Below are 18,971 nucleotides of genomic sequence, written 5' to 3' on the forward strand. Positions count from 1 at the left end.
CATGGTGTCTACTAAATTACTTAATAGATATTCCCTGAATTTTCCAGGTTTTCCCTTATAATTCCAATAAAAATTCCCTGAATTTTAAAGAAGAAGGTTTGAGAGTCGAACAGAGGCACAATTCACATAGACAATTCCTCTCACAAAACAGTTTATTGCAGCGCCAAAGCGAGATTATGGGCGCATTTATTCACTTTAAAGCGTCAATTTCTTCCTGGAGAAGAGACGCCTCATTCTGTGCTTCAGAGATGAGCCTTTGCTTCTTTTGTTGGAGTTCCTTGATGCGGGTGGCCGCCCTTTTCCTGTTTTGTTCAGCCTCAGATGCATCCAGCCTGTCTTGCTTCTTTTTCTCGAGCTCCTCCTTCCACCGAATACTTGCGCCACGCACCATTTCCACCATACTGTCTGTAATGTCAACATTGGCTACACCCCCTGCTGCTGAAACTCCATCATACACTATTCTCTGCGCAATGAGAGATTCTTCGTTCAGGTTCTCTATGAGGCATTCTTTATTTACAGAAAAACTTCTTTCGACAGCAGCATTGCCATGGGACATGGTGAGGATGATCTTGACAAAGATAAGCAACTCCTTATGGTTCCGTGAGCACAGCTCAAACCACAAGGTGTCCAGCCTCTGTGCCATCCTATCAAAGTTCTTCAGAAGCAGCTGTGCAGAGCTCAGCGAACAGACTTGCACACAGGATCGGTGCGCGCGTTCTGCTTCTAAGCCGGTCAGCCACCGGTGCTCTGTGAGTATTTCCAGCGCAATCGCTAGTCGTTTTTTGCCAACCTCCACTGACAAGGCGCAGACTGGATCCAGGCAACTCACTCCTGTTGTTAGCCTGTATTTTAGAGGCGATCTCTCCATAATCTTCTGCGAGCACACCTTCAAAAAAGAAATGCATTCCTTCTTGAATGTAAGCAGTGCAAGTTGAGATGGTTTTGCAGCTTTTCGAAGTTCGCTCTTGGCAGCAAAACCAACATCAAAACAGTTGACAAAAACGATGTTCTCGGGCTTCTCCAAATCTATTTTAAGTAACTTGAACGGCGTGTCAGCGGCGCGCAAAATTTCTTGCTTAATGATCCTTCCCAACAGTGATCGTAGGACAACCTCCAATGCTGCGGCAAGGAAGGGGACCATTGGTTCGTCCGTTTGAAATTCGGTCAGGAATGGCTTCAATTCCTCAGCAACTGATAGCATGAAGGCCAGTTTTGCCGGCAGCATCGTGTCAGCTACTAGCGTCTCAACTGTGGTGTAGCTGGTGCACTTCGGCTTGCTCTTGTCTTTAGCTGAACACTCCACGTATTTTATTAAGTGTGGCAGTACTTGAAGAGCTCTTGAAATCACCATACTGTTTTCAAGCCATCGAACCACACAGAATTTGAGCGGAAACGATGTGCTTGCTGTGATGCGAATGTAATCAGCGCGGCGCGCTGGAACACACTTGAAAAGGTTATCAATACTCCGCAGAAATACTACCAAGTTCCAGCCAGTTGCTGCATGGCCTGTTTTGAAGGCACCATGAACCACATGTAGGCCACAGCTTCCAATTTCCAGGATTTGTCGACTGTCGTGACAAGTGAGTTCTTCCTTAAGGGATCTAAGAAACTTGAAGTTTACATTGGGACCATCCATTGACACTTGCAATATCTTGTGCTTTATGTCCTCTGTGGCTTTCTTGAAAGCAAGTGTCAGGTCTTCAGAACAGGTGTGGCCGAGAAAACATGAAGTCAGGTATCGAGTTTTTACAGTAGCGTCAGCCGAATCGCAGTATCTGACCAGCACATCCATTTGGTCTTTCTGCACTACTTTGTTTAGTGATTCATCGAATGCTACAGCTATGTACGGTACTTCAGCAAGAGCTGATAGCAGCTTTTTCCGGAAGAATGGCGCGATGCCATGACAGATAGTATATCCGACTTTGTCTTTTCTTAATTGCATTTTCTTGGCAATTTCACAAGACTGGAACATCAACGGGAAGAGCGCCGCCGATGATGCCACGGAACGGAGGGATGCATGAGTCATTACAGCATTCATGCACCATACGATCTCAGCTTTCGCAACGTCTTTCTTCAACAGAAAACCACGTACCGTGATCTGTGCAGGCGCTGATGTAGCAGGAGGCATTGATGAGGGGTCTGCACTCTTCGCCCGTTCGTCGACGGTCATCGCGGTTGACAGGGCTGCACTGCTTGGCTTGAAGAACGAGAATACACGTGTCTGGGAGCCACTTTCCAGCGCCTTCATGGCGTTCTTATGCTTTAGACTTGCAGCGTGGCTAGACACCACGGTTTTTCCCATGTTGCTCAAGCGAAACGTCTTGCAGCACACTGCGCATTGTGCGCTGTATACATCGTTGGGCACAGGCTTAATCCAGCTCGCGAAGTCGGATACGTTGGCGTTGGTCCAGTCAGCATTGAACGAGCACTTCGTCGACTGTGACATCGCCGATTTCGAGTGTCTTCAAAAGTAGCCTCACCGCAAAACAAAACTATCAGAATGCCGCCGCCATGAACAAAGCACAACATACACAAGTGCACCCACGAGCACGTCACATGCTACCACAAAATGGTGAGATGGTGATACTCATCCGATAATGATGATGACAGTTGCCTCTTAGATCGCTTGCTGCTGGTTGGTTACTAGCGCCACTTAGTGGCAATTAAACTGCGGAGAGCTACGATGCATGGAGTCGGGGATCTACGGCTCAATCTCGGAGGCCGTGTGTAAAAGCGCCGTTGTTGCACACCGCCTCAGAGATCTGCGCGGTATTCGTGCCGGTTTGGGACGCTGTGTGCAACAACGGCGCTTCTGCACGCGGCCTCCAAGATTGAGCCGTAGATCGTATTCATCGCTTTGTCGATCTCACCGGCCACATTCCCTGATTTGACCACGTTTTTTATAATTTCCCTGACAATTCCCTGAGTTTTCCAGACATATCGAGAATCCCTGATAATTCCCGGTTTTCCCGGTTGTTAGACACCCTGGTGTGTGCATACAATATTTGCTGTGCAGATCCTTTTCTTTGGTTGCAATAGCCACCATATATTCCCAACATCACTCCAAGAGAGCTGCCCCCACTGTGCCTATACCTAGTGCCAACCTGTGCTCAAATGTGGAAATTGCAGCACCCGCAGAGCTACATCTCCATAAACTACTTGCATAATCAATGTGAATTGGCACCGCTGCAGTACACGTTTACAACAGAATGATTTCTAGTGTTCCCGATACTTCTCATGCGCCTTATGCTGCTGAAGGTCCCAACAAATGTGGGCCAGGAGCACTTACAACACAAGAAAAAGGATACATTTAAGAGGCATAGGTTACATGGAACTCCTTTATTTGAAACATGAAATCAATTTTTTAAATAGTCTTGTTTCTCACAACCGTAAGAGACTGAAATGAATAAACCAGTGACATACTAGTTGTTTAGTTTCATGTGATACAAACCTTCTACTATTACCTACTGTATCTGCTTGCCTGAATGTCAAAGGCATCATTTTTGCTGCACTTAGAAGTTACTTGCGACCACTGTGTGATAGTGTAGCCTGTTGTGTTTCCCTGCCAGCTTCTGCAAAACATCTTTTTCTATTCCTAAAAGTATTCCTAATTCTTTTTCTATTCGTTTTTCTATTCCTAATTCCATTAAAGTCCCCATTGGGGATTGCAGTAATACTCGCAAACAAATAAATACATGAATATAAACAATATCTTTTTTTTTCACTCGAACTCAGGCCTACAGCAAGACAAAGGCCTATTGTAAAGATCTTTATTTAACCCAGTTATGCGTCACCACACCCACTCAATGCCACAAATTTCCTGACCTGAGTTTAGGAAAGTTGTCATACATTTTACAATGAAACTCATTTCAGAGGCCAGCTCTTTACAAAGAAAAAGTATCTACAGATGCAGCATGCTGTTTAGACAGACTTTGTGGAGCACCATTTTGCTTCTCACTTGTTGTATCCACCAGGAAATTTTTTATAATGGCAAGTGTGAAAGCGTGTGCTACCTGAGAACATTGCCCCTCATGCTTTCACAGGCCACTGCGTTGGTACTGGCAAGCAAGCGGCGCTCAAGCACAGCTTGATGTCATACCTTCAAAGTGCTCCCGCATGTACATGAGGCAAATCTCGGCAGGAATGCTGTCAAAGCCACAAGAGCCCAGGACCACGATGCCCTTCTCGCGGGCTTCATCGTAGAACTCCATTTGCATTCGCTCAAGGTACTGTGGGGGGACACAAGAGGGGCATCAGTCAAAGCAACTCTTTTCACTGAGACCTTGGCTGATCTCCTTGGCTGAAAGCTGCAAATAAATCAGCTTGATGAGACCCACTAGAGGTCAACACATGAAAAATATGTACAGTGTGATCTACTGTTAATGGTGGAGCTTGGTCGTAGGACCACAATTTTTTACATTCTTCATTCTCCAAGTTGTGGTGCCAAAAACAAGAATGTATACATGTCATTTTACAAGCTGATGTTGAAAATGAGGTTCATTTTCGTTTATTATATTATTCCCATTTTATGCAACATTTCTTCACTTATTTTCTAAGTAAACTTGAGAAACTTAAGTTATTCAGATTTCTCTTTCAGTATATCAACAGCTCCTGCATTATCCAAGAAATCTAATAAGACCAACCTCATTGCTCTGTCTAGCATAGAATAAAAGTTGCATGACTTTGACACACAGAAAAATATTCTTCTAAGTTTCAACATCAAAGTATCCTCTTTTTAAACTTTTTCATACTTTCCTAATGTTGCTCAGTTAGAAACAGAAGTAGTGGTCATCGTAAGGTTTGAATTAAACACCATACAAACTCAAGGTGTCTACCAAGCTGACACTTTCGAATTCCCCGAGTTTTCCAGGTTTTCCCTGAGTACTTTTGCAAAATTCTCCAAGTGACACAGATCAGGCTGGCACCATGTCGCCCGATGCTGTAACTTTCTAGTAAGCATGTTAAAAAATAAAACAAACGACTTAATCCAGTTTGAATAGTAAGGAGTAATGTTTATTTTATTCAAAATAGAAAATCAAAGGGAGGGGTCATAGTAAACTGCACAGCGAATAAAATATCTTTGGATAAAAAATGATAAGGCCCATTGCAAATTGAGTCGAACATTTTCAAATACAAACAAAAAGAGATGCATACAGAAGCAAACAGTTTCAAAAATGAGCCATTTCCAACAATTGATAGCAAAGTCATTGCTATTAGGCACAAACTCTGTCACAAGTGGGTTTCTCTTTCAGCAGCTGGAAAGTCAGCCTCAACTGTCCTGACATACCCTCAGCCCATGCACAATGCCTCAGTGTTGCGTTTCATTGCTTTAATGAGTTTATTTTGGTTTGGATGAGGGTCACCTGCACCTCGGTGTCAGCCAATGCTTTCCTCTTTGAGCTCAAGCTCCTTCAAAGAAGAGGCGGCAAAGTTAATTTCCCGATCATTCCTCAATGCGACCGTCCTTTGTGTTCTCATTCTATTTCTGCCGTGCATTTGCCCAACAGAATATTTGAAGCATCCTCTTGGTGAGTAGTACAGTCAACATCTGATTTTTCAGATGTCCTAGGGGCCGCTAAAACTTCCTAAAAATAGGGCAGTCCAAAAAAAAAATGGATGCACGTCCTTCACTGCTTAAGGGCTCAAATCACCACAGGCACGTCCGAAAAAGCTTTGAAGGCCTGCCAGTACACTTATTAGACATATCGATGCTCATACTGTGACAGGAGACGGCGGGTGCGCGCATATATAATTAGAGAATACGTACTGTGTCCAGTGACAATTGGCCTTTCCACGCTTAGTAAGCTACACCGCAATACTCGGCATATGCTTCACTGCTTAACACTGCTGTATGTAGAGGCGAAGTTCACTTTCTGGAATCGGCATTATACACTGCGCCATACTTTCTGAGTTTCGAAGCCAATCGCACAGATTACAAAGGCGGAGTCGGTGTCATTGCTGACAGTGGCAAATTCTTTGAAGGATAAACACGGCACTGAACTGCAAGAAGCATAATAGCGAAGGTCGAAGCAGCTAGGCCTCGCGCTGCCGCGGTGGTGGCTACGGCTGCCAGCGAATCTGCGTGCGAGTGCACCGGTTCGAGGCGGTGAGATAATCAAAATGGCTGTGGTGGTGGTTTTATTATTGCCGTTTCGAACCTGTGGTCGTGGCAAACAGTTAGGAAAATCGGATGGCAAGGGGTTCTTGTGTACGAAATTTCAGACGTCCTTATACATTGACTCTATGGGGCACATGGTGGTGCCCCGAAGCCGTCCTCATTAGCGGGCATGTCCCAAAAAATCGGTCGCCCACTGTAGACTGGCAACTCCTCCAACCGACGACACAGCTTCAAAGACAATTCATTATGATTCCTCTAATTTACTCGAGCCAGCATTAAGGCGACTTTCGTCCCCTTTCAATAAAATGACACCTAATTTTCTCTGATAGAAGCACAAATTGCCCGAGTTTTCTGTAAGTATTTACAGAATATTCAAAATCCCTAAGAATTTCCAGTTTTCCCAGTTGGTAGACACCCTGAAACTATCGTTACCAGCCTGATAATGATTGAACCACAATTAAAATACTAACACGAAAGGCAACAAGAAAGCAAAAGTAGAAAAAGTTTCCTGAGAAATGTTTCATTGGTAACATTTACCCTCTTGCCACTTCGTGCTGTTATTCATTTTATTGAAATTTTATTACCCCACAAACCCCTGCTTTTCTTTTTTTCAGGTATCTTTTCAATGGTAGTTGTTTCACTTTTTTTTTTCAGCCCCATTTCTTGCAATGTGCCTAAACAATGAATCTAAGCCAACTTGCTTGACCAGTTTTTTTTTTTACTTTTTTAAAAATCTAAAACAGTAACTACATCTGTTTCCTCTCAGACATACTATTTCAGGGTGTCTACCAAGTTGACATTTCCAAATTCCCTGAGTTTTCCAGGTTTTCCCTGAGCACCTTTGCGAAATTCCCTGAATGAGCCAGAACTTTGTTTTATGTCAAGACAGGCCGACACCACGTTGCCCGATGCTGTCACTCTCTAGTAAGCATACTGAAACAAAAAAAAAGACTTAATCCAGTTTGAATAGTAAGGAGTAATGTCTATTTTATTTAAAAAGAAAACAGAAGGAAGGTGTAAAATGCACAGAGAAAGAAATGGTAAAGCCCATTCCAAATTGAGTTGAACATTTTCAAATACGAATGAAAAGGAGATGCATACATAAGTAAATATTTTTTAATATCAGCTATTTCCATCAACTGATAGCAAGCTCATCTGTATGAGGTCCTGAACTTTGTCACAACTAATTATTAAGGTTCTCTCTCAGCAGCTGAAAAGTCAACCTCAACTGTCCTGACATACTCTCAGCCCGTACACAACATCTCAGTGTTGGGTTTCACTGCTTAAACAATTTATTTTGGTTTGGATGAGGGTCACCTGTGTCTCAGCGTTAGCCAACACTTAGTTATTTTAGCTCAAGCTCCTTCAAAAAGGCGCCGGCAATTCCTTTCCCGTTAATTCCTCAGTGCGTCGGTCCTTTCTGTTCTCATCCTCCTTCTACCACGCTTTCACCACATGGATCATCTGAAGCATCCTCTTGGTCAGTTGTACAGTCAACATTTGATTTTTCGGATTTCCGGGGGGCCGCAAAAAAAACGAAAAAAAACGGGCAGTCTGAAAAAAATTAATGCATGTCTTTAACTGCCTTTAAGGGCTAAAATTACCACAGGCAAGTCTGAAAAAGCTCTGAAGGCCTGCCAGTACGCTTATTAGGCATATCAGGGCTTGTACTGTGACAGGAGACGGGGCGCACGCATGTGTAATTAAGGAATACATACTGTCCCGTGACAATTGCCCCCTTCCCACGCTTGTTATGCTTCACCGCCTAACACTAGTGTACTGAGGCGAAGCTAACTTTCGGAGACTGGCATTACGCAACGCGCTGTGCTCTGCGAGTTTCAAAGCCAATCGGGAGGATTACAAAGGCGGAGTCGGTGCCATTGGTGATAGCGGCGAATTCTTTCAATGAAAAACACGGCACCGCACGGCAAGAAGCTTAATAGCGAACATAGAAGCAGCTAGGCCTAACGTTGCCGCAGTGATGGTTACGGCTGCCAGCGGATCTGCCTGCGAGAGTGCCGGTTCGAGGCGGCGAGATAATCAAAATAGCGGCGGTGGCGGCTTTGATTAATGCCATTTCAGACCTGCAGTCAGGGCAGTATACATTGACTATATGGAGTACATGGTGGTGCCGCAAAACCGTGCAAATTATCGGGCATGTCCGAAAAATCGGGCGTCTAGAAAATCGGTCGTTAACTACTCTGGCAATACATCGTGCCGATGACGGCGTCAATGACGATTCGTTGCGATTCCTCTGTTACTGGAGCCAGCAATAAACACGACTTTCGTTCCCTTTCAATAAAGTTACAGCTAATTTTCCCTGATGGAAGCACAAATTCCCTGAGTTTTCCCTGAGTTTTTCCAGACTGTTCAAATTCCCTGAGATTTCCCGGTTTTCCCGGTTGGTAGACACCCTGTATTTGGCAACATCAGCTAACATCAAGCAAATGTGTCGGGCCATTTTCTGCTTCTGCATTACATCGTGAATAGGTGTACGGTAGTTTGATTAAAATACAGGACAAAAGAAGACACACAGGAACACACAAAGCACTAACTTCTTTTGTCCTGTCTTTTAATTGCGTTACTGTACACCTATTCAAGATGCTTACCAGCAAGCCCACATTGCAACCCTCGTGATCTGCATTACACCTTCAGAACACTGTCTTGAGCAGGCACACGTATTTATTTGTTTGTTTGTTTGACATGCCTCCAAGGCTCGAGGGCATTGCAGGAAAGAATGGGGAATTACAAGCATTATGCAGTAAAATAATATAACAATATCTTCATTAACAATTACCAAAATTAGCAAAAGGCCATATGAATGAAAGTCTTGGAGCTCTTGATGGCGGTGATGGAGGTATAAAGGTAATTTCATTTGATGCTGGTCTTTAATTTGAAAGAATCATTAATGCATTGTTGGGCAAGATGGCAAAGAAACTTTCGTTTAAATCCAAAGCAGGTGAGGAATTTATAGGAAGATGGAGGCATGAAGTGATGAGCAGGGGTAAAAACAGGAATGCCGCTGGAGTCAGTGTTTCGACAAGGGCACTTGTCATCGTCAGGAGAGGAGGAGAACGAGTAGAAAAAACAAAGTTTTATAAAGACTGAACAGGTCTTTATAAAACTCAGTTTCTTCTACCAGTGTTTATTTTCTCCTTCCTTTTCTTGTTCTTTTCTTTTCCCATGTTCAAACAACATATCTTCATTATTTTTTGCTTTCCGTGAAGATGGGCCTACAGTAATGTCAGCACGAGTTTGCACATTTAAAACTGTGTCTACTTTTTTTCTGCCACACTTCTAAACCCAAAGCAGTTCCCCTACTTCTTGCCTCTCTACAAATGTAAACACCGCAACCCTTCTCCCCCCCAAAAAATTGAACTCTGGGGCTTCACATGCCAAAACCCCAATCTGATTATGAGGCTCATTACAGTGTGCGACTTGTTCTGTAATATGCACCCAATGCATGGTACATGGGTGTTTTTTGCATTTTCCGCCCATCCAAAAGCAGACACTGGCCAGGATTCAATCCTAACATAAAAGCCACTACACCATCACAGTGGATATTCTCCTCTCCTTGTTCCCTCTTCCCCCCCCCCCCCTCCTTTTTTTGAATAACTTGACTTCTGCTTACTTGGTGCATCAGTTTATTTTCCTCCTCCTCCTAGAGAGCAAGCTGCTATGTGTACATAAAAACGCTGCTAAGGAAAGACGCAGCTGCTGCCCCAACAAAGACAAGTCCCTTTGCCGAAAGATTGACTCCAGCGACACTCCTTGTTCAAGCATTATTCACCTTCGTTGTAGACAACATGATGGCATTGTTGAGGCACAAAAATGACAGTGTGCAAGAGATTGCTGAAGCTTTCCTTATTCATAAGTATGCTGACATGCGTGTTGTCAGGATGCCTGTGTTGCTGTAGCAGATAGAAATCTATTCTTGGCTGCCTATATTTAACAGTTTTTTTTACATGTGTAATACATGTGTAGTTTTTTTACATGTAATATACTGTGTATACAAGTTTTTGTCAATAAGCCCCAGTTGCTAACTGTGCACTCGTGTCATACTTCTTGTCCTTTGTGTGTTGCACTATTCTTCATCAGCATGAAATGCCAAATAGCCCAGCATTTTCTGTACATTATATCATACGTCCTGTCACCTTTCTCGTGTCTGTCATGTTAATGCTGTGGCCATCTGTTAGGTTCACATTTCTGTTAATCTTAGAGTTTAAAATGTCAATATAGTGAGGGGGCCCCTCACTACAGTGATGCGGCAACAGCAGCTGACATTCCCGTCTGGTTTCGTGACATTGCGCAAAAGTGTTATGCTCATGATTGCAGGGTCCTGGGTTTGAATCGTGTTGGGTTAAGTGTTTTCTAAAGTTTTGTTTCTAACATTGCTGCATTATTATACATGTATTATTTTCCCAATTCGACTTCTACAGTACATGTACTTTTGTCCTATGCTTCACCACTAGGCCTGACATGAACAGTTCCTGCAAAAGAGAGTGAAATGGCACTGCGCAAAGTGCAGGGCTTAGGTAGGTGCTGCTTTAGTGGCTGCAGACCCAATGAATAACGACACGTTGTGCCCCAGTGACAAGCACTAACCACTGACTCCGTGCACATAAAAGTGCGATAGAATAAAAAGGGGACCCCCTCTCTATTGAGCAACTACACTATTGTGACGAGTCCCCTCCCCATAGTAAGTGCGTAGACTTTAATTTCTGTTTCACGTGAGGATATATCATATTTCCTAAAATTGAAAGTAGTGCCTAATATGGTAAGTAGCAGTAGGTGACAGGTAGTGCCTGACATCAACACAGTGATATTTATATTCACTTTCTACTCACATCCAGTTGAACTATTAATATCTGAAATGCCAAAGTCAGGAGTCACACGGCCCTCTGCAGTTTATGTACAAAGTTGTGATGCAAAAGAAGAAAAAAAAAAACTCACTTGCGGTTCTCCACTGACATCAATGTGGTGGGTGCCAGTGTCAATGCAGGCCTTTACCACTTGGCGTCCAAAGAAACGGTACTGCAGAGAACAAATGGGAACTATCGCCATTAGCAATGAAAAATGGTTCATTTTTAACCAAACTTTTTGTGTGTAAAACAAACAGGGACAAAGAAAAGGAGCAACACAAGGACGAGCGCAAGGACAATCGCAAGGAAAAGCACTCATCCTTGCGTTGCTCCTTTTTTTGTCCGTTTGTTTTGTGCGCAAAAAGTTTGGTTAAAAATGAATCTGTTCCAACTAGGTTGACCCGCAGTTATGCTTCAGTTCAAAGTGATTCAAATTCATCTCAAGTATACTTACAGATGCCATGACATACAAGTCATCCACTGTGGTATGTACACGCTAGGGGGTTGGAATAGGAGAACATTTTTTTTCTCTGGTTCTGGTAAAGACGTGGACTCACGGCTGTCTCTATTGTTTTGCCCAAGACATTACTGGTGGAGGCGCTGGGTAAATGCACCTTTGCCCCCAAGTTTCCGCCATCACTTCTAACACCTTACAGACAGCCACAGCTCCCACAGCAAGAAGTAGCCACCACGTACATGAACTACCACCCAAATTCGATCCCTTTTCATCAAAACTGGAAATAAGGATGTCAATAACCACCACAAACCAGGCGAGCCAAGCCTAGAATGCCCAGTCTGCTCTCCAGCATGTTTTTCATGCACCACAGACACACAGACCATTTTGAGGATGTCGAAGAGTGGTTGGACCACTCCAGTTGGGTTTCCAGCATCGATGAGTGGGACAATGTTCACAAGCTGCAGAGAGTTTGCTTTGCGTTGGAAGACTCGGTGAAGACATGGTACGAGAACCATGACGGTTCCTTTGCAACATGGCTAGAGTTCAGTCAACAGCTCCAACTTCATTTCACGGCCTTTACATTTTTCATATCAGCGGCACGTAGTGTTTTGCTGGTTTCGAACCGATATAGTTCTAAAGTTTGTGTGCTATTTTCTTTACTAATTAAATAGACAGAAAACATGGAAGCATTGATATCAGTTATTTTGGGCACAATTTTCGGGACATATGAGTATATTCTTTTATGAAAAAATACATATTTTACTTGTCTTGACAGTGCATCGCATTCAAAAATTCGTTCACAGCATCTTTTGCAATTGCAATGAAGTTATTATTCATGCATTTGATCCCTCCACAAATACTATGAGGAGGAGGCTGAGCTGAAATGTGAGCCCACACCCAAATGAAATTTCTGGCTACGCCACTGCCTGTGACAGCATTTACGAATGTCATCCAGAGTAAAATCAGACAGGCGGTGCAATCATTCACACCACTCACAGCACCAAGACCTGAGGTTCCCATCCTAACATATGCGGTGGCATTGAGGGCTCCTGCGCCACTGTCTACAGATCCCATCGTGCAGACAGTGGACCAGGCTACACCTCTGTTCCTGGACGCCTCTTCGCTTCCATTACCCGGTTCAAGGTACCCGAACATACCTACGTATCTACCACCTGGCTCAAAACAGAACACTACTAAAGCAAGTGTGTGGTGCTCGTCGGATAATGATCTGCACTTCTACTACTGTGGCGAAGTGGGTCATGTGTACCGCAACTGCCAGTACCGCCAGTACCGCCAGTTAGGTATGGACGGCTCCCAGCCTGATGTGCGGTGCCCGTGCTACGGTGAGCGGCCCCACAAAATTGAAGCGTGTTCGATGGGCCAGCAGATTCCTGTTCAGGTCCGTGTCACCTAGCTTGCCCTGGCCATCTCACGCTCCGCTTAGGAACCGATCACCGAGTCCCCACAGGGGGAACTAGACACGGCGACTTCTGGGGGTGAAGTCACTTTCCAATGAATATTTAAAGAACCTCCCTCGACACAACAACCTGGTGACGACCATTCCAGTTTTTCTTTATTTTCAGACACTAATAAGATTATTTCTGCCGACATCGCCGCATTTGTTGATAATAATGTTGTCACTGCCTTTGTCGACACCAGTGCCGATTATTCAGCTATGAGCGGCGCACTGGTATCTAAATCTAAGTCGCCACGCCATGGCAAGGGCCCCACTTACACATGGCAGGTTGCCATCTGGTGTGGCCAACTGGAATGGTATTCAAATCCATGCGTTTACATCTATGGGGTCTTTTCTTGCATTACCTGTGTGCTCCCACCCAATAACCCTTGAAATGGGCTTTCTTCGTGAATGTGGCACAATCATTGACCTACATGAGTGGCTGGCGTCGTTCGAGGACCCTTTTCCTCCTGAAGCTGACATCCAATTACCGAAGACAGCACTACGTGTGCACAATGAATCTGCGACTCTGCCCCCCTGAAGCAGCCTTTTTGTCGGTGTTGAATGTGAACAGGACGTCCCTGACGCTGTAATTGTGGAGGCAAATTTGCCTTTCCTTCTTGCCCACCAAATCTGCTTTGCCTAAGGCATTATTCAGCCTAGAAACAAACAGGTTCACCTGCTGGTCACAAACTTTCACGAGGATTATCGTCATCTTACACGATACACCACCACTGCATACTTTGATGGAATTGCCAACGTCGACGATCCACCAATATTCGCTGCTCTTTCGCTGTGTGACCAATTTGCCACGGCATTCACAAGCACTCTCGATCTAAGCCCGAGCCTACCATCATCACAATGAGTAAGCCTTCTGGTACTCGGTTCTTCTCAAGATTGTTTCGCTACAACGACGAAGGTTAACCAGACGCCTCTTGCCCAGCATCGCATACTTACTGAACCTACCAAAAGGCCAATTCGACAACATGCTTATAGGTTGTTGTAAACTAAACACTATATGTCACCAAGTTCATCGAATGCTTACAGCCGACGTCATCCAGCCATCGACCTGTCCCTGGGCTTCGCCAGTTGTGTTAGTAAAGAAGAAAAATGGTAGCTTGCGCTTTTGCATTGTTTATCAAAAATTGAATAAGATCACGAAGGAAGACGTTTATCCTCTGCCCCCAATAGATGACTCCTTAGATTGTACATGCAGTGCTCGATAATTTTCTTCCATGGATTTATGCGGTGGCTATTGGCAAATCACATCTGACGCATGTGATTGCAAAAGACCATTTTTATTACTCCTGACGCCCTCTAAGGAGTTTCCTTCCTTGTGGATTGTGCTTGGCGCCAGCTACTTTTCAAGGAATGATGGACACCATTCTCTCTGGGTTCTCGTTTACGTAGACAATGTGGTGGTCTTTTTGGACACATTTGAACAGCACGTCCAGCATCTGCAGGCAGTTCAGGGAATTCGAATTGCTGGACTTTCTCTAATACCCAAGAAATGTCATTTTAGGTATGATGAATTTAAGTTTATTGGTCACGTTGTGAGCCATGCTGGCATCCACCCAGACCCTGAGAAAACGAGCACCACCAGAGCACTTTCCGTGTCAACAAATGCCATATTTACTCACATAATGATCGCACTTTTTTCTCAAAAACATTGACACAAATTCAGAGGTGCGATTGTTACCCGGGTTAAATTTCCTACGAAAAGAAATTTTTTTTTTCATTCCGCATTTGCTGCAGGATGACAAGCAGGCGGCTGCCGCTGTCAGTGCAGGACACCAAAACAAGAATTCCGGCCGGCGGAGCAAGGCAAAAGCGCCGAACGCGATTATTTTTCTTCGCGTGAGTACATTACGTGCATTCAAACAGTTTCTTTATATCAGTAATGAATAATATCGTTAATATCGGCAAGTTTGCTACATAACATAGCCATGTCCGCTTTGAGGGCACAGAAACAGAGATAAGCGCACTTAGCTGTCAGCGACATAGAAACACATGGCGGGCATGCTGCGGAAACTGCGGCATTTGTCTTCACTGCTATCCTAATATGGCATGTTTCCGCTAAGGGTGGGCAAATATCTTAGCTGCATTACAAGTGGCGGTGTATGAATAGGGTACACTTCTAACTTATCAGTGTAAACGTGGCCACCATCATTGCCGCTCGCAATTTGTTGTGTGCCCATGAGTGCAGACGGGAAGAATCGAAAGGCACCCTTTATGTTGTTGTTGTTGACCAAAACTATTATGAAGCCTACAAATAATATAGCCAAGGCAAGTTTGGTTGCAGCTTTTTTTTTTTTCATGAAAGTGCGGAAAGTGATGACAGGAATGAAATGGGGCACCTGTTTATGTATGTTGGCTGCGTGCAGACCACTTGGTATGTCCAAGAGTCGTTTGCGTAGCATTCGACAGATGGTAGGTGCGATCATCATTAGCTTGACTTGGCACACAACATATTGCTGCGACAAGTTCAGGGTACGATCATTACATGGGAAAGGAAAAAATCGAATTTTGACTACAAGATTCAAAGGTGCGATCATTATGCGAGTGCGATCATTATGCGCGTGCGATCATTATGCGAGTGCGATCATTATGCGAGTAAATACGGTAAGCGTGATCTCTGCCGATTTCTGGGGCTCTGTGCGTACTACCGACGCTTTGTGAAAAGATTCTTTAAAATCGCTAAGCCCCTCAACCAACTTACAAAAGAAGGTGTCCCATTTGTTTGGAGTCAGGATCAGTGCCATGCCTTCGATACCCTCCGCAACCTTCTCCAGGCCCCACCTGTACTTGGTCACCTTGACGAGAATGCTGACACGGAGTTGCACACAGGCGCCAGCAACGTCGTACTAGGAGCTGTCTTGGTTCAGTGGCAAAATGGCATCAAATGTGGGATTGCCTATGCGAGCCGCACGTTATCGGCTGCAGAGAAAAACTATTTTGCAACAGAAAAGAAATGCTTAGCCACTGTCTGGGCCAGAACAATGTTTCGGCCAACCTGTACAGTCGCCCACTCCCAGTAGTCACCGACGACCACTCCCCAAACAAATGGACTGACCGAACGGCTGAACAAAACAATCGCGGGTATGCTATCAATGTATGTAGTGTTAAGAATGGCGAGCTGCAATGCAAGATTGCCACCCAGTTACGACTGGGGAAAGCAACATCTCGGGAGCATTGCCGCGAACTTCTAGCCACAGCGTGACTAAAACGACTTTGTGTCAGGGAACAAGACGCGCATCCCCCACTCTCCGTCACTTCAGCTAGGATGCGTTCGATGAAGCGGGCTTTGTGCTGCAACCGCCGCCATCCTCTAGCCTCATCGCCGTTGTGACGGAATGAGTTCGGCGGGCGAACTATTGTGCCCAAACTCCCCAGTGCGGACCTGATCTGTTACGCGTGTGCGAGCTGCCGCGGGAAAACAGTTTTTTGTTGCTTCCCACACGCCGACCGGGACACAGGACAACGAGCTACCCAGAATGGCTCCGAGCTAACCGGAACGGCTCCCCTCTGACGTCGGTTCCGGACATTCGCCCGTGGGTGCCTTTGTGTGTGTAAACTGTCCTGCGGGGTGGCGGCGAGTTTACAATGAGTAAACGAATGTTCGCGTCACCTTGTATCGCGGGAGGACTGAGTGTTTAAAAACTGCTGTGGTGCGAATGCTCGAGACACTTTTCTTACGCAGTCATGTTGGACTGACACTCTTTTTCTTAAGCAGTCATGTTAGACTGATGCACTTTTCTCAAGCAGTCATGTTAGACTGATATAAATACTGTAAATAAACCCATATTCCTCGTTCTCGTTGAGAAGCAGTTCGTCCCTTCATCAACGTCCTCAGCATGGATAAGTTGGACGACGGCATGGGCCAGCTACCTTCGAATTCATGCCGGACTCCAATCTTGACAACGGATCACGAGCGATGGGATTGAGCCCCCAATCCTGACAACTGGCTGACAGCGGTGAGATGGACTTTGCGACATAGTGCTGTATCTGCGGTGAGTGCTTGGTTCTTGCTTTGACTCTCTAGGCTTCATTTTGTGGTTGTTCTGTTTAGAACTGTAGGGAAGCTAGATTGTTGAGTGTTAGCTAGGTTGTGTTTTCCTAGCTAGATTTAGAGAGCAGAATCAAGGCAGTAAAGCAGCAATCATGGAGTTAAGGACACTGCTGAGAGACGAGTTGTTGATTGTTGGTGAGGAACTGGGCCTAGATGTACACAAGGAAATGCTAAAATCGGAATTATTGCAGCTAATTTCCGAAAAAGCAAGTGAGGAAGAAATCGAAATGGGGTTTGAACTTCTGAAAACAAGAGAAGAACGAGAGAAAAAAACAAGAGAGAGAGGAACGCGAGTGTCAAGATGAGAGGGGTCTATATGCCACATTCTAACAAGGAAATTTTACCATTCTCATCTTCCCATTCGAATCTAATTAAGAGTGGCATAGCTATCACCTGTTCGAGGTCAGCCCTTCTGAAGTCATGCCACCACAAGACAGCTGAAAGTTTTCAGACCCAAGTAAATAAGTTGAAACAGGCATGCTTTACAGAAGGGTTCCCATCGGCCCTTCTTCAGGCAGTGGGTGAATCGCTGTTGTAAAAGCTCCGGCACAAGGCGCGTGGTCTGGAGCAGGCGACCCCCCTCAACACAGGCCCCCTAGAAGTCATGGGTCTATGCGCACAAAATGGCACACAACCTGAAGAAGGTGGCGGCTAAACAGGGCCTTCGACTCGTGTTCTCAGTTGCCTGCAAGTTATCCCAACTATGTAGGCATGTGGCGGATGGTCCGCGCAAGGTTGCCTGTACTACTAAGCACGAGTACCAGTACGTGCCCTATGCCACCAATGATGTGGTGTACCAGTTTCCGCTGCAATGCGGCAGTGTTTACGTTAGCCAAACTGGCCAATATATTAAAGATAGACTGCGGCAGCATTTCCACTCCTTGAAGGGTGATAGCAGCGCCAATCTCCCCAGAGACACTAGGGAATGCAAAGGTTCATACCCCAAATTCAATCAAGCCATCATTGTAGGACGGGACAACTGTAGACTTGAGCGAGAAATTATGGAAGCAGCACACATGTGCAGACTTGGCCTAGACAAGTGTGTGTGTGTGAGCCTTTGGCAGCTTTCCTAGATAAAGAAACCCGTTTTTTTAATTAACCTGCGATAGTTTATTTCTTGCCCCTTGGCATTTTCCATAGTCATCTAGGGTGCTTTCTGCCACGTGTGTTTCATTTTGTTCAACAGTATGTCAAGGCACGCTGCACGCAGACGTGACATTTTGCTGCTATGTGTTTTATGGTAATAAACCTCAGTAGCTAGTTCCTGCTCGTCCTGTCCCTCCTTCACCACGTCTCGTCTGAAGTCACGGTACTTTTCCTCTTTAAACCGTTGACCACAACTGGGACGATATCCTTCCTTAAGTCATTTGCATACAATACCGCAATTCAAGGAAGTACAGGATTCACCCCTTTTCGCTTGCTCCACAGTTGAGAGGTCACCACAACGCTTAACACCATGCTCCTTCCCGACAACTTCGGAATGTATCATACGGATGCTGCCATGTTCGGCAATCACGCCAAGGAGGCCCGTCAACTCGCACACTGCGATATTCAAGTTAATGAGAGCAGCATTCCGGGCAAGTTGGTAATCCATTGCTTAAATAATATTGCGCGACATAAAAAACGACACGGACGTGAAGACGACACACAAAAGTTTGCGCTTGGTGTGTCGTCTTCACGTCCGTGTCGTTTTTTATGTCGCGCAATATTATTTAAGCAATGCGATATTCAGTGTCACCAAACTGCAGACACATGCCGCTCCAAGCTTCATCACCACGAGCTTACCTACAATCTTGGCAATGAATTGTGCGTGTGGACCCCCATCTGACAGCATGGCCGGTCCAAAAAGTTGCTGCAGCGCTACTTCGGTCCCTACAAGGTTGTACGGTGACTCAGCGATTTTACCTAGGAGATTCTCCCAGAAGGCACCTCAAGAAAGTTACGTTGACTTCCTCAAACTGATGTCGTTCACGGTTCAAAACTCAAACCATGTTTTTCGCCATGGTTCG

General features: G+C 45.0%; 1 protein-coding gene across 7 annotated transcripts in view; it reads right to left on the bottom strand.

Annotated features, from left to right (window-relative positions):
• The window catches only part of LOC135911547 (saccharopine dehydrogenase-like oxidoreductase), a 420,598-nt gene that overhangs the window by 224,321 nt on the left and 177,306 nt on the right, over positions 1–18,971 (bottom strand). For all 7 annotated transcript variants that reach the window (XM_065443875.1, XM_065443876.1, XM_065443874.1 and 4 more), the window contains exons 3-4: positions 11,072–11,152; positions 4,100–4,229 (exon numbers count right to left, since the gene is read on the bottom strand). In XM_065443875.1, the coding sequence (XP_065299947.1) occupies positions 4,100–4,229; positions 11,072–11,152 (211 nt within the window). The remainder of the gene's footprint in view (positions 1–4,099; positions 4,230–11,071; positions 11,153–18,971) is intronic.

The sequence above is a fragment of the Dermacentor albipictus genome, chromosome 7 (genome assembly GCF_038994185.2).
Source record: "Dermacentor albipictus isolate Rhodes 1998 colony chromosome 7, USDA_Dalb.pri_finalv2, whole genome shotgun sequence".
In the NCBI taxonomy this organism is placed as follows: domain Eukaryota; kingdom Metazoa; phylum Arthropoda; class Arachnida; order Ixodida; family Ixodidae; genus Dermacentor; species Dermacentor albipictus.